Below are 21629 nucleotides of genomic sequence, written 5' to 3' on the forward strand. Positions count from 1 at the left end.
ATAGAGAAAGTGTCAACACCACTTAAAAACTCAGACACACAAAGGAAAATCTTAAGTTCAAACAAGTGTAATCACAATATTCGGTCCAACGATCTCGATATTGCATATTGGTATCCACTTCTATTGTTGCTTCAAATAAAATTAAACAAAACTTTGGGCTTCGGCCCTCTCTTGTAAAAAAAAAAAAAATTAAACAAAACTCTAATATCCCTAAAAAAACTCTAATGATATGCTCGATAAACTTTCAAAATTTAAACACATCACACACATATAAATACGACAATTGTAACGAAGAAAGTTATTCAACACAATATACTTTATTAATTCTTTATTCGTACATTAATTTTCAGAAGTTGACAAGCCTCAAGAAATACAATGGCTTTGATTTAAATATATCATTCTTCATCATAAGAAATTTTCAGTTACTAATTAATTAGGAACTGATAGAGCTTCAGGGAAATGTTTATGAGCATCAATTGAAATATTCCCCATCTTGCAATCAACTGAGATGATTTTTGGACCAACAATGTTCCCTTTACCAATATTAGCTTTATTGATGATATGAAGCAGAACATTCTCAAGCTCCTCTCCATCTCTCCAACCATGTACATGTGCCTTAATGTCATTTGAATTTTTAGATACTAAATCACTCAATGCAAAGTTCATTCTAGGCATCAAATAATCACTCTCTTTGAGCTTTAGACTAGGACAAAAGTCTCCACTTCCATCTCCTAAGTAGATGATTTTCTTCTTTCCTTCATCATCAAGTGAATTTTGAAACATTTCCATCACCTTTCCCTGTATGTCATTCGAGGGTGAGAAATGTGTCAATAGAAAAAAATATTTTTACAAATATCTATATGATAAGATGTGATTTTATGTATGGGAAAAATGTATACTTAAACTATAGTATGTTTTATAAAGTGAAAAGTATATTAACTCAATATAGAAATTGTTCTAGCTCTACATAGCATGAAGTATGATTTTGCCTTTTTGTGTAGGCAGAATTCCTTTGATTACGACATAGAACAGAGACAGTATGCAATATAATAATATAAACAGACAATGCAAAAAAGTTCAATATCATCAAAATTAAAATATTAAAGAAAAATTGACCAGGTGGTGAATAAGATATAGAGCTATAATTCATAATATAAAGCATAATTATCTACAAAGTGATTTAATAGATAAATATGAATATAATAGTATTATATGGTCATAAATAGATTTAGAGGTAGTGCAATTGCCTTGCACATATTTGGTGGACAAAGGTTACATCCATGAGAAGATTTTAGATAATCATGGTAGGGACATATTATGAGCCTCCCTTCTTCATTAACATAACTTGGGTTTGCAGTGATCTTTGAGAAACAATTCAGCACCCCATGATGCTTCAAAATTGTTTCAATAAAGAAAATATTTGCATCACTCACAATCCTCAGCTCACACCTGAACACAAACAAATATTTCATCTTAGACATTAGCATCTTCATCAATGAAACAAAAGCATATATTATAAAGTGAGTGAACATGATAATTAATTATCAACCGTATAAATTATTCTCATACTAAGCACATTGTATATGCAATATAGAAAAAGTGAAAGTGAGTTATTATACCCTAGAGAATAAGCAGCCTCAATGGCAGGGATAATGCGAGGATGAATTGGAGTCCTATTAAGAACTTCTACAATTTCTTCCATTGTTTTTCCTTGTGCATGAAGTTCATTCATTATTTTGTCCTATAAAATTTAAGGACAAATTAAAATTATTTCTTTAACTAGGAAAAAAAATTAAATGAGATAGAACAACATTATATTAGAAGCATGAAAATTAAGGAAAGTAAAGAAGACCATGAGAGGATTCCAAAGCATGCTAGGAAGAAGCTGATAGAATTTCTCAGTTAAACCAAACTCATCAAGAACCCAATTATCACTATCACATTCAATGATTGTTGAGTCAAAGTCAAAAATCACTACAACTCCAGCCATTATAAATGTACAAAAAGCTAATTTTGATGAGATAACTATATAAGTCTGTGAAGATGATCAAGGACTAACAAAGGGTATTTATAGGCAAATAGAGTGCAAGGTTTGCACATAAGCAAGATATTTAAGATTTATTTATATATTTAAATTAATATAGGTCCTTTGGATTCCATGGAATATACCAATGTTGATTGGATGAGTATTATTTTTATTTTTTTGGTCAAGTATTATATTTTTATTTTATTTATGGTATATGATTTCCAAAGGCCTTTAGCATAGATTAATAGTACAAGGGTGCGTTTGTTTCAAGTTATATTCGTAGATTCCAGGAATAAAACGATATAAACATACATATCTATGTTTGCTACGAGTTTACTAAATTTTATTCCCGTGTATAAAACGTTTTTGGGAATAGAAAATTTTTCCCAACGAAAATGGTGGGTATCGAGTTCCTATGAAGATGAGAACAAACTCATGTGTAATTACCTATTATAGTCCCTATTTTTATCGTTCCCAAAAATATTATAATATTAAGCAAACATATTTTTCTAAATACCTTAGAATAAAATTTTCATCTTTATGTTCTAAGGAATGTTATTCTTAAGAATAAATTTGGTAAACTTGAAACAATTCAGCACAAATAAGTATTAATATAAACAAGAAAAATGTTAAAAGTGTTTTTAGGATAGGAGTATTGGTTAAGGAAACAAATATAAAAATATTATGTTTGAAAATGGTAAATTCAATTTTTATTTTTTTTGTCAAAAATATATATATAAAAAATGACACTTATTTGCATAATCCCGAAGCTTGAGCTTTTTGCTAGTCCTTATGAACCTGGGAGAACCTTTTTTTTTTTTTTTTAAGGAACCTGGGAGAACCTAGCCACTTAAACTATTTTGATTAAAAAACGTACAAAGATAGTTCATATGAAAAATCATTTAATACAAATTTATAATTATAATTTTATGTAGAAATGTTAATTGATAGTAACCTATCGGATCAAGTTTGCTTGGTTTTTCTCCCTTCAAATTCTACGTTTTTCCGGTTTCATTATATATATAAACTATTTTTACTTTTAAATTTGTTCTATTTAAACGTTTGTAAATATTAAAATTTTTGTTTCTTTTTAAGTTATCATGATATTGGTACGAAGTTTTCACTACCGTTTAACATTGATTAATTTTTTCGAAGAACACAAGATGTGTACTCCCTTTTCAATTGGAATTTTTTCATACGCGTGAATCAAAAATTAAATAATGATCAAATACTTAGGGCCCGTCTTTTTTATCACAATTAGACCAAACCATTGTCGATATCTCTTTGTTTGATTATTGATCAAAAAGCAAAACCACTAAAAGCAAACTGAGATAACATACTAATGACGTAGTATTTTATCTCCTATGGACTGGGTTCATTTGCTTCAATTAGGAGCGGTGGATTTTGAGATGGATGCGAAGAGAGTAGTTGATAGCTTTCATTCCCGTCATAATGAAGTCACAGAGTTCGGGAACATAATTGATAATTGTAAATCTCTCTTTCGACAATTTTATGAAAACTCTCGTGTTGAGTTTGTGCGGAGGCAAGCAAATGAGGTTGCTCATAGTTTAGCTAAAGCGGCTTTATCATCAGCTAGCTCCCAAATATTGGTAGAAATACCGCATTGTATTGAACACATTCTATTTAATGAAATGCAATAGTTTTCTTCTCTTCAAAAAACATACTAATGACGTGTTTGTCTTGGACAGTTTCGGCCACGAACAAAATTTAAAATATACATAGCATCTTTTTTCTTTTGAGAGGAAAATATATATAGTCTTATTCAGCTTATTTTGGCTTAGAAAACATAAGTAAAATGCAAAGCAAAAAGATAAAAATATAAATTGCGAGAAAATTATAAGTTTGATTGATTTTTTTTGGTCAAAAAAAAAAGAATTATATGAAGGGTGTTTATAAACTGTTGTTTTTCGATTTAAAAATTATACCGAACGAAATTACTGGGTGAGTCACGACCAGGTCGCTTTCTTTAAGACGTTTCGCGGCGCTACCCTAGTTTGTGCAAGGTAGACTAACAACCACACCGTCTCCAGGATAAAACAGCCCAGATCACTGTTACGAGTATATACTGCACAGTATATAGTCGCTCAAGAATTACACCTCAAAGTATGGTTCAATCGTTTGATCGAAGCCACTCGATACGGTACGTAACCGCTCTATTCGAAGCCGATGGGACAGAAAGGAGTAGAAGAAGAAGAACGATTTGTTAAAATCGAAGGGAGAAGAGAGAAAACCACACAGGAAGCATCAACTGTGAGATTTTGGTGTGAAGAATGAGTGGGGTGAGCTCTCCTTTTATAGGCAGAGTTCGTAACAAAAGAATCGCGTGACTTGGGGATTAAGTCTGCTTAATCCTCAAGCAAACGCATTTTACGCGTGACTTGGGGATTAAGTCAGCTTAATCCTTAAGCAAACACGTTTTGTTTCTTAATTGGAAATATCCGGAAGTTTCTGGATCGGGTCGGATTGTAACACATCAATTTGTTACGCGTAACGCTTTCGTATAATGAAAAATTAATTAATTAGTTAATTTAACATTTTCAAGTGACAAAAAAATATATATCAATTTTTTAACCCATGACCGAAGCCCGACCGGACGGACGGCGGCGGCGTCGCGCGCGTGATATATATATTTTGTAAGCGTTCACCCGTTCACAAAAATGGGTACCCCAAGGGCACACCCTTGGAGGTCACCCCACCCTTATATAAACACTTACTAGTTGGGGTGACTCTCCAATGTGGGACATTTTTAAGTCACGTACCCACACACTAGTTTCTCATAGTGTTTTCTTTCTTTCCAATTTTCTCACTAGAATTAACTAGTGTTCCAACATAAACAAAGCTAATCCAAAGGGCTAGAGCATTACCATATCCACGTATTGGTTATTGTTGGAGTAAGCCCTAATATCCAATCAAAATTGATTGGGTTTGGCTTTGTATCATGGTATTGATATAAATATATATATTGTGAAAATATAAATTATAAGGCGTTTCTTTATTGATTTTGTTTTGTTTCAAAATAATAAAGTCCCTAGAATAGTTAGTTCGTTTAATGGAACATTAAGTATAACTTAATTGTGAGACCCCGTTAAACATAAGGAAACTATTCTAAAAGTATCCGTAGTCAAGCTTTATTGAGAAGTGGGATATCATCAAAGCATAGAGACTATTATGTGGGTAGACTGATGATCACATCTCACAGATCATGGATAAAGAGTTATCAAGTCTTCACATAGATATAAATATTATGAGTCATATTTATATTTGATTGACCCGCCGTGAGAATACTACATAGTAAGTTATGCAATTGTCATAAGATATTCTCACAATGATAATAGTGTATATCGCTCTTAGACCTGAAACCACTATGATCCCTAGATGTGGACTCAAGTGATTTGTTGCCATTCTAACGTTGTCTGTAAAAGGATAACCATAATGTTGGTTGATGGGTACTTGATGAAGCATGCTGAGGGACATGAGTGTCCTAGATGGGATTTGTCCCTCCTCATAAACAGGAGATATATCTTTAGGCCTCTTGATGAAATATGACTGTAAAACTGCATGGCCATGCCGAACTAAGTCAATATAAGATATTGGACTTATTCGTTATTCAGTATATTTCGGAATCAAGAAAATAAACATTGATCTATACAAGGGTGACAATATCTATGCCTTGGGATCAATAAAGATATCGAGACAAGGGAGTAATTGTACACATAAGTATTATCATGGAAAGGTTTCGTCAGATCACTTGACATTCTTGTCACTTGGGTAGCAATGATGTGTTGCTAGATACCGCTCATTGTTTATAATATTAAATATTAGATTTAATATTATTGCCAACGTGACTAGAACCTATAGGGTCACACACAAAGAACAGTCAAAAGAGAAATATATAAGTATGACTTATATAAGGGGTGCGTTTAGTAAATAGCGCTAATTAGTTAGCAAAATTACTAAACTCGTTGTTGGGCTTACTGAAGCTCAATAGTGACTTATGACTTGCAGAGCACACTAAAAGTTCTATAAATAGAACTCTGGTGCTAAAGTTTTTGGTTACACGTTTTGAAGCAACCCCTTTCTTCTCTGCACTTCCAATTCATTGGCTAGCACCGAGTTTTGGAGGAGCACTGTTCGTGTGGACTTGCTAGAGGCTTTGCTGCTTGCTGCTTGCTTGGCTGTGATCGAGATTCCAGTTTCCAGTTCCAGCTTTCAGATTCCACAGTTCAAGGTAACAATCGAATCACTGATTCATGTTTGAATTTCATAATGATCCAAGGAATGAAAATCAAAAATTTTCCGCTGCTTCTACTCCATTCTTCTATTAGATTTTCCTTCAGTGGTATCAGAGCCAATTACGAAACCATGAATCGGATTGCTTTGTTACTGCTTTATATTTTAATATGATTAAACATTTTGAATCGGAATTAAATAATAAAGAGAATTAAAATTGGCATCGTATCATGTTTTCTGTGCATGGCTTTTCGATTTGTTTGATGTTTCAGAAACCGTTTCTGGTGAAGTATCAACATATCGATTATACATATCGACGGGAACATGATTGGAAACAAATCAAATTAGATTATCTTTTAAAATTGTTTTAAGAGATAATAATATTTTCGCAAATATTTGATTTGCTAATATTTTGATATTCTATAAAGAATTAATTTGGAATGCAAATCCGTTAATAAAATAGAATATTAAGTGTTAATATTTTATTATTTAAATTTAAATATTAATTAAAATTGATTGATCAATATCATATATGTGATATATGATTTTAATACAACATAATTATATGTGATATATTGATGATATCATTCGTTCAATAGGTTTTATATAATTGATTGTGAATTTGTAGTCAACTCGTGAGATTGAGCTTCGAATACCGATTCTGGTGAAACATCAAAGATCCGGTTGTCCATACTGAACAAACAATTGTTAAAACTATTGATGTTTGATTGTTGTATTAGGATACCTATTTATACAAGCGTTGTATTATTATGGTTGTATCATTCGATCAATTGTTTTCAAAGAGATTGTTGTGAATTTGAACAATTCGTGAGAGTGAGCTTCAATATCCGAATCTGGTGAAGCATCATAGATCCGGTTGTTCATGCTAAACAAACAATCCTTGAAAATATTTATGTTTAATTAATTTATTTAATTGGAGAAAGGTAGTAAATTTAAAAGATCATGATTTTGAAAGAGTTTCAATATCAGATATGATTTTTGAATTTGGTAATAAAATATTTGCTTAATTTTAGCCCTGTAATTTGTTTTGGAAACAAATTGATTGCCTAAATAAAGCAGATTTAATTATAATAATTATTGAGTTTCAATATTACTATAATTAAGTAAATAAAAAATTCTACCTTTTGGATTGTTTTTCAAAAGTTGTTTGAAAGGTAATAAACGATCCTAAATTGATAGTTAATTTAAAAGATCATGATTTGAAATAGTTTCAATGTCATATATGATCTTTTGAAATTATTTAATCGATTTGCATGACTTTAACTTGATTTGTTTATAATTTAAAAGAATCATGATTTGAAAGAGTTTCAATATCATATATGATCTTTTGGATTTGATCATAATATTTGCCGAAACGATTTGGGTGTTCTTTAGGCCTAATGATGAAATATGACTGTAAAACTGCATGGCCATGCCGAACTAAGTCAATATAAGATATTGGACTTATTCGTTATTCAGTATATTTCGGAATCAAGAAAATAAACATTGATCTATACAAGGGTGACAATATCTATGCCTTGGGATCAATAAAGATATCGAGACAAAGGAGTAATTGTACACATAAGTATTATCATGGAAAGGTTTCGTCAGATCACTTGACATTCTTGTCACTTGGGTAGCAATGATGTGTTGCTAGATACCGCTCATTGTTTATAATATTAAATATTAGATTTAATATTATTGCCAACGTGATTAGAACCTATAGGGTCACACACAAAGAACAGTCAAAAGAGAAATATATAAGTATGACTTATATAAGGGGTGCGTTTAGTAAATAGCGTTAATTAGTTAGCAAAATTACTAAACTCGTTGTTGGGCTTACTGAAGCCCAATAGTGACTTATGACTTGCAGAGCACACTAAAAGTTCTATAAATAGAACTCTGGTGCTGAAGTTTTTGGTTACACGTTTTGAAGCAACCCCTTTCTTCTCTGCAATTCCAATTCATTGGCTAGCACCGAGTTTTGGAGGAGCACTGTTCGTGTGGACTTGCTAGAGGCTTTGCTGCTTGCTGCTTGCTTGGCTGTGATCGAGATTCCAGTTTCCAGTTCCAGCTTTCAGATTCTACAGTTCAAGGTAACAATCGAATCACTGATTCATGTTTGAATTTCGTAATGATCCAAGGAATGAAAATCGAAAATTTTCCGCTGCTTCTACTCCATTCTTCTATTAGATTTTCCTTCAGTTATTGCTTCTAATCATGCTCTTGGAAAATATTTGTTTCAACTCAAGTGAGCAAAAAACATGGAACACGAGTCTTTAAAGCTGAATTATCAGGTTCCACTGCATTAGATATTCCAACACTCCTATGATCTTAGGCTCTGTTTGGTAAAAATAGCGGATAGCTGATAAGCTAGCTGATAAGTTAGCTAATAGCTTTTAGCTGATAAGCTAGCTGATAGCTTATAGCTGATGACTGATGACTGATAGCTGATAAGCTAACTAAAGTGTTTGGTAAAATTAGCGGTTCAACTAGCTGATAAATGTAAAATGACATAAAAGGACATTTTTAATTCATAAAATTATTAAATTATGTTCTGAATATATATTTTATATATTATTAAGTTATTATTTTTTCTCTTTCAAAAAAATATTATTTTTTTGTTGAAGTTTTATTTTAAATTTATTCCATTTCCATTTTTATACTTTAAAAAAAATTCAAGTATAAAATAGCGGCAGAAGATTGAAAACGTAGGAAACTGGAAAATTAGGAACAAAAAAAAAATAGAGGAACTGGAAACGTAGGAACATTGAAAACGTAATAAATGTGTTTCAATATATAAAGGGTAAAAGTGGGTTTGAATTAAAATTATAAGGGTAAAAATGGAAGAAAATATGGGAAGCTATAAGTTATAAGCTCAAACGCTACTTGGAATAGCTTCTGAAAAATAGCTTATAAGCTCGTGAAATAAGCTAGAAGCTCGTGGTGAAGAGACATTACCAAATAGAGCTATTTTTTGTCAGACGAGCTTATAAGCTATGAGCTAAAAGCTATAAGCTCTTTTTTTGAGTTACCAAACAGAGCCTTAGAGCATCTACAATGGTGAGGTCTTCACCATTTAAGACTTAGTACCTAATAGGTACTCCCATTGTGGGAAAAAAATTTAGGGGTCTTCTAAGACATGGGGTCTAACTTAAGACCCCCATCTTTAAGTGGTCTCCACACACTTTTTTATTAAAATAATATGTTAGTGGGGGAATATAAATGATTAAGAGTTAGTGGTGGGACCCATTTAGACTTTTTGTTAAAAGATCTCTATTGGAGTGACCGAGTACCTATTAGGTACTGTTATTATAAAATAATAAAAAAGTGATGTGTACAAGTAGGACCCGCTTAAGACCTTCAATTTGAGGGTCTCCATTGTGGATGCTCTTAGTGTATAACACACCTATTTTCCACAAATATATATATATATATATATATATATATATATATATATATATATATATATATATATATATATGGTTTTGCTAATATACACACACTTAAAAATTAGAAGGTGTGCATTAGCATCCTACACCTATTTGATTTAGACAAAAAATACCCTTCCTCTCTTTTATAATTGTCCTTTAATCCATGTCCTTTATAGTAATTTTCTTACTTATGACCCACCCATATGTTTCTCTCTCTCCTTATGACGATGTTGACTTCAAGAACTGCCATTAGCATAACTCCAACCACCATAATCAATTTGAAAGGGATGGTGATTATTTTTGCAGCATAATACTCCCCTTTTCATTCACCATTGATGACCATCACAGTGGCCATACGAAGGTCAGATTGGGACCATGGTTGTCGCGTAAAAACGGAGGTCGGAGTGACGGACTTGACGACGGCGTGACACGACGGCGGAAGATGGGTTTGAATGTCCGCGATGGAAGATGAGTCTCCATTCAATGTCGAGGCCGGCGAAGAACGTTTGAGGAAACAGGTGCCGACGAGGGTGGCGGAGGAGGGTTTGGACTGTGAGAAGGGAGGCGAAGGAGAAGTCGTAGATGTGTGATGGGAAGATGGAAAACTGACAGAGAAACAACCAATGGAAAATATGGATTTTTGCTTTTATTTAATAAATAAATTTGTTAATTACAAATATGGCCCTTTGTTTTGACTTTTTAAAAAAAAGAGAAATTGGTTATTTTGTCCAACTAAAAAGGTGTAGTTTGCTAAAATACACCTTCTAATTTTTAAGTGTGTGTATATTAGCAAGACCCATATATATATACACACACACACACACACACATATACATACGTGTGTGTTCTTGTCATCAGATGGACGATGGTGACGCAAATCAACCATTGTGATGGTTCATTGTGGTTGGGACAAATCCTTCTTTGGTGCGAGGAGACGGGATGGTGTATTTGCAAAGACACTATGACACTTAAATTGGTGATGTTTTAAGGAGATTTGAAGCGATTTCTCAGAGTGAGAGAGTGTGCCTGATTTTGGTGTGCCACACCCTATTTATAGACCCTCATACATGGATATATCAAATTTGCCCTATTTATACTCCCTATTTAACGACATAAGTGATTTTTTTAACTAAAAAAATAGATTTTAAAAAAAAAATCTAAAACAAACGGGACCTATGTGACTTTTATGAACTCTCTCTCTATATATATGGGATTTACTACAATAGACCCACCCTTTTTCATGAAGGTCTATTTTAGCAAGCTGCACCTTTTCCTTTTGACATAAATACCCATATTTTTGCTTTTTGAGAAAGAGAAAAGGAAGAGACAAAGATGTAATTCTGTTATTGTCATTAATGTTTTTATTTTTTTTATCTTTTTTTTTCTTCTCTCTCTTTCGGTTCCCTTTGTTCAATGTCCCTGTTTTTCATTCTCTCATGGTTAATCCTTGGAAAATAACGAATCAAGCATAGGAATATGAAGAAAAACCTTAAGCTCTCAATGTTACTTCATAGCATCTTTGTTAAAAAGCACCACCAAACAACGATCTCTTCATAGAAAAATCTGAATTACCTTTGTTTTGCTTGAAAGAAATTGGTAAAAGGAAGTAGTTGATCTCTTCATTCTTTCTTCAAACAACAATCACCATCATAACACTTAGATACATGGATTCAAAAAATTATGAATGAAAAGGCCATCTTAATGTTTTGAGATTTTTGTTATAAATTCAATTGGGTTTCATGAAATTTTGTTTCTGGCGTTAGCTTTGTGATTAGGGATAAAATTGTGTTGAAGATGGCAATGGTAATTAGAAAGTCCATGAAAAAGAATGGAAGAAGAATAGAAAAACGACAAACTGAAAGGGAGAGAAGAAAGAGAGAAGAACAAAAAAAAAAGGAGATAAAAAACATTAATGATTTCACTTAAAAAAAAATAAAAACATTAATAACAAAAACAGAATTACATCTTTGTCCCTTCCTTTTCTCTTTCTCAAAAAACAAAAATATGGGTATTTTTTTTTTTGTGGTGTCCGGGATTCGAACCCCGGACCTTGCATATATTATGCATTGTCCTTACCAGATTAGTTAAGCTCACGGGACAAAATATGGGTATTTATGTCAAAAGAAAAAGGTGCAGCTTGCTAAAATAGACCTTCATAAAAAAAGGTGGGTCTATTGTAGCAAACCCCTATATATATATATATATACATATGACATATGAATTATGTCAATGTGTTGCGATTATGTGAACTATGTGAAGTGCAATTCCAAAACAAGAAACTTTTTTTTATTGTTAAATAACATATTACAAGTTTAAAAATATCAATTTATATAAGAATTATTATCAATTAGGGTATTGTTTAAGGAACTCATAAAAAGAAATTTTGTTTAGAAAATACAAGTCGAACAATGTAAAAGTCATAACTATACAACTTTTAATGTAAAAGTTACTACATTTGGATGTTTAAAACAATGTCATAAGAGCACTTGTTAACATTTTTTTTTATAAAGACAAAATGACAACAGTCATTAATAACTCTCACACACGAGCGGAGGAAGCGGTGTTTGAACCCCAATCACAACTTTAGGTCTAGTAATTTCGACATTTTTATCAAATGAACTACAACTTTTGAAGAAGAAAAAAAATATATTAAAAACAAAAACAAAGATATTAATACAAGCATACAAATTATAAATAAATATTAACACTTGTATATGTTTTTTCTTAGAATTGTACATGTTGTTTTATTCAATTTAAATCAGTTTTTTTTTTTGTGTGGAGGGGTGATAGGTCTCTTTGTGATCAATCTCCTCATCTCTTTGCGATGTCAAATCAAAATGAGGCTTCAATGGCAGATGTATGGGTGGAAACGGGGTCCGGAAGGGAGTGGAGATTAGAGGAAGACGGGTGTTTTTGGTGAAGTCTGCCTATAAGTTGGTTAGTTTGTTTCGGAGCACAACATCGGTTATAGGGGCGGAAGATAGGACGGTTTATGCCTAAAATTGGAAAAGTTCGGCTCCTTCTAAGGTGATGGTTTTTTCGTGGAAGATTTTCCTTAATAGAATTCCAACTCGGTTAAATCTTGCTCGTAAGAATAATCTTCCGGAGAATGCTTCGTTGACCTGTGTTTTTTGTGAATTGCAAGGGGAAATAGAAACTCATTTGTTTTTACATTGTTGCGTGGTTTGGAGGATTTGGGAGGAGCTCCTTAATTGGGTGGAGGGGGAGTTGATTATGCCTCCAACCGTGATGATCCACTGGGCGTGTTGGGACGGGATGACAACTAGCAAAAAGGTGTGTAATGGCTTGAATCTCATTTGGCACACAACATTTTGGGTTATTTAGGAAAACGAGAAATAATCGTATTTTTAATAATATGATTAGCTCTTGGGAGGAATTAGTGGATGAGATCAAGGTGCTATCGTGGAGGTGGAGTTTAACGCGGTTAAAGATTTCCGCCTACTCTTTACTATGATTAGAATTGGCATCCGAGAGAGTGTTTCCGTAGATAGGGGTGTTGGTGCTGTCTATTGTTGCTGCAGTCTCTATGCAGGTGTTGCTGGTGCGTTTCTATTGTTGTTGTGTCAGTTGTTCCTTTTGTTGTTTTTTGGTGTTCGGTTGCGGTTGTGGTTTCTGCTGTTACAACCACTCCTGTTTGGCAGATTGCAGGGGTTGTTAGCGTTTTTGCTGGGGTTGCCTGCGGGCTTAGTTAGTTGTTGGAGCAGCAGGCTTTGTTTCGCCGCGTAGGTGTTTTTGGTGTGGAAGTGTTTTTGCATTGGCCTTTTGTAATTTGTCTTTCTCTCTTTTGCGTTCTTAGGTGTGTCTTACACCTAGTTCAACTTAATAAAATTTAGCAATTCAAAAAAAAAAATTAAATCAGTTTTTTATGATGGTTTTTTATTTGTTTTTAGTAAGTCATCTTTCAAAAATTATAAATTAGCATGTGAGATCCTGGTTACTGTTGTGACATCATCTAAAATTGACCATTTCAGCTACAAAAATAATCTCAAGGACTTTTTAAAACAAATAATAATAATTTGCAAAGACATATTTTAGTAAAAAAAATGTTACAGGGGTAAAAACCCAAATTCGTTACATTTGCAAGAACCAGATTTATATTCAAGTTTGGTATAAATATGCTGCAATTTCATGAATTGTGAAAATAGAATGTGAATCGGTGAATTATGTTCATGTGCCTTGATTATGTGAACTATGTGATGAGTTCAGATCCTCTCCATTTGGAGAGTAAATGGCCATCTCCCTTTACTTTCATATCCAAGTGACATGTGGTTTAAATGAAAATCAATGGCTCAGATTTAAATTTATTTTTTTCATATTAATTAATAATTAAAAAAGGAAATGAAGAGACGCGCGCGGGAAAGGAGTTAGAGTTTCCAGAAATCACTCTTCTTCATCAGTGCAGGGTTCCCAGAAAATCACTCTCCTTCAATTTGCATAGCTTCCAAAAATCACTCTTCTTCATCAGTGCAGAGTTGCTAACCTGGAGCACCATCTTTCTCTACAATTTGTCATTCTATCTCACTCCGGCGCTTTCCGCATCGTCGCTTTGGCTCATGTATGCGTCACTTTCCGCATTGTTATTTTGTTATCAATTTGTCCCTCTTTTGATCTTATTATTCATGTTACTATGTTATTTAACATCTCATGTCTTTCATTTTATACATGTCCCTGATATATACTGGTTTCATGTCCCTGTTATATACTGGTTTTTATTGTTAGTTTGCTGTCAATTTGGCCCTCTTTTGATCTTATTATTCATGTTACTATGTTATGTAACATCTAATGTCTTTCATTTTTTACATGTCTCTGTTACTATTGTTGTATGTCCCTGTTATATACTGATTTTTATTGTTACTATTGTTGTATGTCCCTGTTATATACTGATTCGCTCTCATCGACGCATATACGAGTCTCAAGCTATTCAAATTGTGTTAGCTGATGAATCTGGACTGAAACCAAAAGATTTCCATGAATATGTGTCAAGGCAAGTTGGTGGAAAAGAAATGATTGGATATACAAGTCAACATGGAACTGCAAATCATTTTGGCACTGCATGTCTACAAGGAATTGGGAGTACAAGTCAACATGGAACTACAAATCATTTTGGCACTGCAAGTCTACATGGGACTGCAAATCAACATGGCATTGCAAGTTTGCATCTGAATTTAAATGAATATGAAGGTGGAAGTCAACATGGAAATGCAAATCAACATGTCAATGCAAACCAAGTTAACACTTTAGGGATGTTCAACTTCTTTTGATTATTTCTGCAAGATATGAAGATGAAGATCTTAAGACACTTGTAATATTTGCTTTGAATTTCAATTTTTGTGAGACTTTTGTCAGTCATTTTTTGGGGGACATGTATTGCATTTCTAGCACAAGCTTTAGACAAAATTTACTAGATTTAATGATGTACTGGTTTGAACCATTTGCTGATGTGAAACATCTGTTATTTTAAAGCATTTCAGAGGTGTTATTTTAGTTTTATGTTATTTCTGCTGTCAAATTTTTGTTGTGTATGTATGTTATATAATTGCATTTTCTGCTGTCAATTTTCTGCTGTGTATTATGTTTGTCATATAATTTTTTCCGCAGCTGGTCTGTCAATTTTTGGGACTGTTTTGGCGCCAGTTTTGGTGTTGGTGGCTGCTAGTACAGCAGCTGGGATATGTCCCTGTAGGCTGCTCCCTCCTTGGTTTGTTAGTGCCTCGCTGGGTTTGGTTTTACGGGCTTGTTCGGCTTTGTTTTTGGCTGTTCGGGCGTGACAGATGGCTGCATGACAGCAGCTGTAAGCTATTGTTGCAGCTTCTGTTTCGGCCTGTTTGTTGAATCTTTACCTTCCCGTTTAACATGCCTTGTGCCGGGGGTGACAAACATATACAATGAGTTTAGCCTGATACTCAATTGCAAAATTCCTTAACAAATATATTTGCTACAACACAATTCAAGACATTGATTTTCCATTATGCTTGGTTTGTTCATCCGGTTTTCAATTTTCTGCTTTTCTGCTGTGTATGTATGTCATATAAAACCAACAGCTACAACAGTCTTTTTTGCTTCATGTGGCTGTTTTTTGGTTTGTTCACAAGTTAGTTTAGCCTTATGCTTAACAAATATATTTGAATTCACACAACATCAACAGATACAACGAGTTTAGCTTTATGTTCAATTGCAAAATTGCTTAACAAATATATTCACCACAACACAGCAACACAATTCAGGACATTGAATTCGGAAAAATTTATTAATAATAGGTGCCGCATATAGACAGAACACCGCAACCAAATACAACATTACAAACAAACACCTCCACAAGGACCCCAAACAAAGAATCCAAAAGACTCTCTAAGGTACCCTAAAACAAAGGACTTGTTGTTTCATCTCAGCAGCTGCTCGGCTACATCAGCACAAAAAAAACAGCAGGTGCTGTTTGAAAACCAAATAGCAGCCCCCAAAAGCTCAACAAGATTAAAATACAAAATACATTCACTACATGTTTGAACAACACAAATCAATAGTCCTATGTTTGATTACAATTCACTACATCTATAACTCCAATTCTTCTATAGTATATAGTAGTCTTCTCCTTTCTAGTCTTCTTCCAAATTATGTTGGAATCAGTCTTCTAATCCCTTAATCCGTCTTCTTACATCAAGTTAACTAAAAGGTGTGCTTCATAATCAGCTACCTTGTTAAACACCTGTTACATCAATACATTAGGCAAAATAGAGAAAAATTTATCCAAATTGAATTCACTCAAATTTATCTCAGTCCCCTTTTATATGACAACAATAACCCACACAGGTAAAATAGAGAGAGGGAATGAACGAGAGAGGCAATAACAATGGAAAAATGAGACCCACACTAGTTGTAAACCGAAATCGAAGTTTTACGCTTACCACCGACCTGTTCTTCTGCCGTCGCAATTAACAATCACTACACCATCAAGAACCCCGTGGTGGAATTTTACGACAACGACAAAGAATTGACAAGACACTTGAGCGACCTCCGTCGTCCGGTGAGTCTCGTGCAGACGAAAGGAACCATGTTTTATGGCCGATATCATGAAGAATAAGAAGAAGAAGAAGAGAAATGGGTTTTCCAGAGAAGAAGGGAAAAGCGTTTTACGAAGATGATGAGAGAGGATAGGATCTGAAAAAATTCGATTTTTAATTTTTAAAATAAATGATTTAAGTTGATTATTAAATCTGAGCCATTGATTTTCATTTAAACCACATGTCACTTGGATATGAAAGTAAAGGGAGATGGCCATTTACTCTCCAAATGGAGAGGATCTGAACTCCTATGTGATGTGCTAAGATGTGAATGGTGCATTGCAAAAAAAAAAAAAACATGCTTATGTGATGACAAATAGACCTCCACTTGCAATTGTGAGAACTTGTTGGGATAATTCAAGGAATCAAGGTATATAAATTTTAATTGATGATTATTCAAAGCTTAGGTCAACACAATTAATTCTATTTTTTTTATCAAGATATTGATACGAAAATTTTACCGTTATTTAGCAGTAACTAATCTCCATCCAAAATATGTCAATATGAGTTCTTCCTTCCCAATCAGATTTTCTCCATACATATACGCTAAGGATCGAATTCATGATCACCAGCTTAAAGGGCCCAAATCCCACACCACTTGGCCTGAGTCCCTTACCAATCAATTAAGTTCTTTATAAAGTAAAATTTAGCAGTAACTACTAATGTTATACTCGATTTTTTTTTATATTACCGTTTTTATTTTAAACATGGATATGCAAACACACACAATATACATTAAGTTCTTTATAAAGTAAAATTTGTCATAGACCACTTCCAAATTATAGGAAAGGTCAATTTGAAAGTAAAGCTAGTAATAATAAAATAAAAATACTGATTTATTGTGAATACATTAAATTAAACTAGCTTATTAATGCAGAACACGTAGAGCTTTAGGCATAGCCTCATGAGTAGAGAAAGATGGAGTCTGAATCTTGAATTCAGTTGAAATGAATTGAGCAGTTTCTTCCATTGATATTTTGTTGATTAATTGATGCAAAACCCTTTCTTGATCTTCACCATCACTCCATTCATAAATTTTAGCTTTAACAAGTGAAGGATCTTTGCAAATCAAATCCCACACAGGAAAATTCTTCCTTGGCATCACAAAGTCTTTTTCTTTAAGCCTCAAGCTTGGACAATAATCTCCACTACCATCCCCAAGATAGATAAACCTTTTATTCTCTTCACATGATATAGACTCTTGGATTCTATTTATGATTAGACCCTGTAATGATATGATATAGAATATTATATTTAGGAATCTTCACAATTACTCTACAAAATAAGTCCTTTTTAAGTTTGATTGATGAACAATCATATATGATAATGATACCAAATGAATTACTATTTTACTAATGTGTACAAAAATGAATTACTCATTTTTAGAGAAGTTGGTCCTCAGTGGATGAAAACTCTTGTGCCATTTTCTTCACTAGGTTATTTTTAGGAAGTTTTCTTCACCAAATTAATACTCGAATTTTTAAACAGATATGACAGGTTTTTTTTGTCTTTTGGTACAAAGAAATGAATGATTTGACTATAATTTTTTTTTTACAATATTTTTTTGGTGCATTTTTTACAAGAATTTTTTTTTTTGAGATTTTTTTACAAGATTTTATCACTATAGTTTTGTGCCTATAAAAGCGCATAAATATTTAATGATTGTCACATGTGTGTTTGATTTGTAAGAAAATGAATTATTGGGCGGGACAAAAATATTTGTCCAACGTTTGATTTGAAAAAGCAATAAAGGACAGCACAAAATAAAAAGCGGTGAACTAGACGACTTCCCCTTTTTTTGTTAAAATTAAATTCAAAATAAAATTGAAAAGTATTTGAACATCTTTTTCACAATAAAGTTATATCATTCCACTCGTCAAATAGGAAAAATACAATTAATTTCAGAATTATCTTTATAGGGAAATTATGTATTCAATTAATTTCCCTCTTCACCTTAGATTAGATAGGTATACGCACCTTGCACATGTTTGGAGGACACAGATTACATCTGTGAGGAGGCTTATTGAGATCATGGTAAGGCAAAATTCTCAACCTTCCTTCTTCATCAACATAACCTGGATTAGTGTTAATCTCTGAGAAACACTCCCTAATTCCAAAGTGCTCTAGAATTGTCTCAATGAAAAACGTGTTTGCATCACTCACAATCCTCAAATCACACCTGAAAAATAAAATTACAAAATGCAACCATGTTAAAAAAGTATAATTTTTTTCAAATACTATAACATTTTTTTTCATAGGAAACAAAAATAAATGGAGTATATGAATACCCTAAAGCATTGGCTGCTTTAATGGCAGGGATTGTTCTGGGGTGAATAGGAATCCTCTCCAAAACTTCCACAATGTCTTTAATGGTTTTTCCATTAGAATGAAGCTCCATCATCATCCTATCCTATAAATAAAAAAATAAAATAAAAATAGTTAATTATTTATGTTATATAAACACCATGCACGTTAGAGGGACAAAAGATATAGATATCATTGAAAAAACAGAACACTTAAAAAACATAACATAAAACTAAACTATTTTTTGTCAAAAAATACAAATCTTCGAACATATCAAAATCTTACCATGAGATTGTTCCATGGCATGGTGGGAACAAGTTCATTGAACAAATCAGTAAAACCCAATTCATCAACAACCCAGTTATCACTGTCACATTCAACTATGGTTTTGTCAAAGTCGAAAACCACAACAATACTAGCCATAATAGTGACAAAGAGAGTGTAAAAGAATTTTAGAAAAGAACAAATTCTCAAGAATTTGATTCCAATTGGGTATTTGAAACTGCTCTCAAAATTGTATTTTTTTGGCTTGTGCTAACATTTAAGAAATGAAAGGGTATTTATAGTGAACAATACAAGGTGTGACCGTGAAGCCTAACTCAAAAAAACAACAAAGGTTTTGATTCCAATTCCAATGGGATATTACAATTTGTGGTTTTGATTCTTAATTAAATTGAATTACAACCGTTGGATTTGATGAACTTTAGTTTGGTCAAGTAATAGAGGGCAAAGATTGTGTGAAAAAAAGAATATTCGAGGGGAATTTATTTAGTGTAGTTGGCCATATATGAAATCCACTTCCATTGTCTAGAGGAATATTCCACCTACGTTCTAATTCGTATTTAAGTTCAATTAATACTAATATGCTATATTTTTGATTTGGTTACAATGATAAATGGAAAAAACAACAAAACAAACGAAAAGGCTAACTTAACTCGGATGAACAAAGTGTCATTGGCATTGCTTATGAGAAGATTGATAAGACTGGCAGGGAGTGATTCATGAAGAAGAAGATCAACATTAGAAGAAGCTCTAAACTTTACCATGAAACTTGCACATTGGTTCCCCTCTCTAAGAGTGTGATTAACCATCACATTGGTTTGATGGGGCAATTGTTTTATATCTTGGATAAAGACGACATATATGATAATTGCTCTTCTCTCATCTGTTTTTGCTCATTCTCGTCAAATAGTCGAGCGTGAGTTAACTCACACGGATGTATTTTTCAGCGTGAGTTAACTCACATAGGACGGGAATGAGCAAAAACATATGAGAGAAGAGCAATTCTCGACATATATATGGTACCTCTCAATGAGGCCATTAATAAGATTAATGCAAACATGAGAACCAGAATAGCAAGCAAACTCTGCATAACCCAAATAATTTGCCATGGTTATACCGTGATAGATAGCAAATGGTTCAACCAGCAAGATGTCATCTGAACTTGAAATAAAACAAGAGAAGTCCACAAGGAATAAACCTGAGTCATTTCACATAACCCCTCCAAACGTGACTAATATACTATATTGAGTCATACAAAAAAAACTATTTTTTGAAAAGAGTCATAAAAATTCTTATAATATTGTAAATACATTAAATGAATTATGATTAATTGTTGTAATTTTATTTTAATAGACCATAAAAACTAACCAAAGCACAAGAATAAGCTTGTGTGACTAAAAAAATACATGTTTGTTAAGTGTCAAACTCATGAATCTTAAGATTTGTTTATATTTACTTTTTCATTAGCTAATTTGAGTAGATCACAGTATTATTTGTGTATTTGACACTCGGGTAAGAAAATATGTAAGATGTGTTCCTTTCAACAAAAACAAAAAAAAAATTGATCGTGCCTAGATTAGCAATTTTTGGTAGGCTTGTCACGGATAATACTCTTATAGCTTATGACGTTTTTATTTGACACAATAAAAAGAAAGGTAAATTTTTCATAGTACCTGGATCAATTGACAATGTCTATATTGTTAGGCTAAATATTTTTCATAGTTATTCAAGTTTGAACTTGTGATCCTTTTTTTTTTTTGGCCGAATACCACTTTTAGTCCTTTTAGTTTGACAAAATTCTCAAGTTAACCTTTTAGTTTGACAGAATTTCCAAGTTAGTCCTTTAAGTTTCAAAAGTTTCAAATATGTCCTTTTAGTTGATAAACTATTTCACTGTCACCGTTTCAAAAATTTAAAATAGGTCATTTTAGTTTGAAACTTAAAAACATCAGCATATTTAACCTTAAAATAATTGAGACCCACCAATTGAAAGTTGAAAGGAGAAGAATATTAGCAATTAAAATAGGTCCTTAGTAGGGATCAAAAACATATTTAACCTTATAATAATTGGGACCCACCAATTGCCACATCAACATTATGCAGAGAGAATTAATAGCAGGGACTAATTTTGATAACGAAAATAAAATGTGAAAATTTTAAAAACATTTAATGAAATGTAGAGACTATTCTTCAAAGGGGCGCAAAATGTAAGGACTAAAAATATATTTAACCCTTGAAAATTTGTTAAACAAA

General features: G+C 32.7%; 2 protein-coding genes and 2 long non-coding RNA genes across 5 annotated transcripts; 1 reads left to right on the plus strand and 3 right to left on the minus strand.

The window, feature by feature from the left end:
- Positions 1-298: 298 nt before the first annotated feature.
- LOC146951200 (inorganic pyrophosphatase 2-like) lies at positions 299-2039 on the minus strand. The gene is made up of 4 exons (XM_085747163.1): positions 1853-2039; positions 1620-1741; positions 1248-1449; positions 299-798 (listed from the first exon to the last, which is right to left on the minus strand). Exons 1-4 carry the CDS (start codon positions 1988-1990, stop codon positions 430-432), a joined length of 831 nt encoding a protein of 276 aa, XP_085603289.1. The 5' UTR covers positions 1991-2039; the 3' UTR covers positions 299-429.
- Positions 2040-14169: 12130 nt separating this feature from the next.
- LOC146951201 (uncharacterized) lies at positions 14170-15197 on the plus strand. Its single transcript, XR_015027825.1, has 2 exons — positions 14170-14287; positions 14650-15197. It is a non-coding gene; the product is annotated as an uncharacterized LOC146951201 (long non-coding RNA).
- A 768-nt stretch (positions 15198-15965) lies between these two features.
- LOC146951202 (uncharacterized) lies at positions 15966-16880 on the minus strand. 2 transcript variants are annotated; one of them, XR_015027826.1, is made up of 2 exons: positions 16635-16880; positions 15966-16435 (listed from the first exon to the last, which is right to left on the minus strand). It is a non-coding gene; the product is annotated as an uncharacterized LOC146951202 (long non-coding RNA). The 2 variants fall into 2 exon arrangements; XR_015027827.1 differs by having other exon boundaries at positions 16230-16435; positions 16642-16802.
- Positions 16881-17465: 585 nt separating this feature from the next.
- Positions 17466-19627, minus strand: LOC146951203 (inorganic pyrophosphatase 2-like). Its single transcript, XM_085747167.1, has 4 exons — positions 19380-19627; positions 19079-19200; positions 18768-18969; positions 17466-18015 (listed from the first exon to the last, which is right to left on the minus strand). Exons 1-4 carry the CDS (start codon positions 19515-19517, stop codon positions 17659-17661), a joined length of 819 nt encoding a protein of 272 aa, XP_085603293.1. The 5' UTR covers positions 19518-19627; the 3' UTR covers positions 17466-17658.
- Between the last annotated feature and the right edge of the window lie 2002 nt (positions 19628-21629).

This window comes from Medicago sativa, chromosome 2 (genome assembly GCF_051527215.1).
Source record: "Medicago sativa cultivar Bolivia chromosome 2, Bolivia_mono, whole genome shotgun sequence".
Taxonomy (NCBI): domain Eukaryota; kingdom Viridiplantae; phylum Streptophyta; class Magnoliopsida; order Fabales; family Fabaceae; genus Medicago; species Medicago sativa.

Excerpts from the sequence above, each read along its gene's own strand:
- LOC146951200 (XM_085747163.1), bottom strand. The coding sequence starts at position 1,990 with ATGGCTGGAGTTGTAGTGATTTTTGACTTTGACTCAACAATCATTGAA. Across the intron at positions 1,450-1,619 it reads GAGGCTGCTTATTCTCTAGG|GTGTGAGCTGAGGATTGTGA; the intron begins GTATAATAACTC and ends GTTTGTGTTCAG. Across the intron at positions 799-1,247 it reads GTCCACCAAATATGTGCAAG|GGAAAGGTGATGGAAATGTT; the intron begins GCAATTGCACTA and ends AATGACATACAG.
- LOC146951203 (XM_085747167.1), bottom strand. The coding sequence starts at position 19,517 with ATGGCTAGTATTGTTGTGGTTTTCGACTTTGACAAAACCATAGTTGAA. Across the intron at positions 18,970-19,078 it reads AAAGCAGCCAATGCTTTAGG|GTGTGATTTGAGGATTGTGA; the intron begins GTATTCATATAC and ends TTTATTTTTCAG. Across the intron at positions 18,016-18,767 it reads GTCCTCCAAACATGTGCAAG|GGTCTAATCATAAATAGAAT; the intron begins GTGCGTATACCT and ends ATATCATTACAG.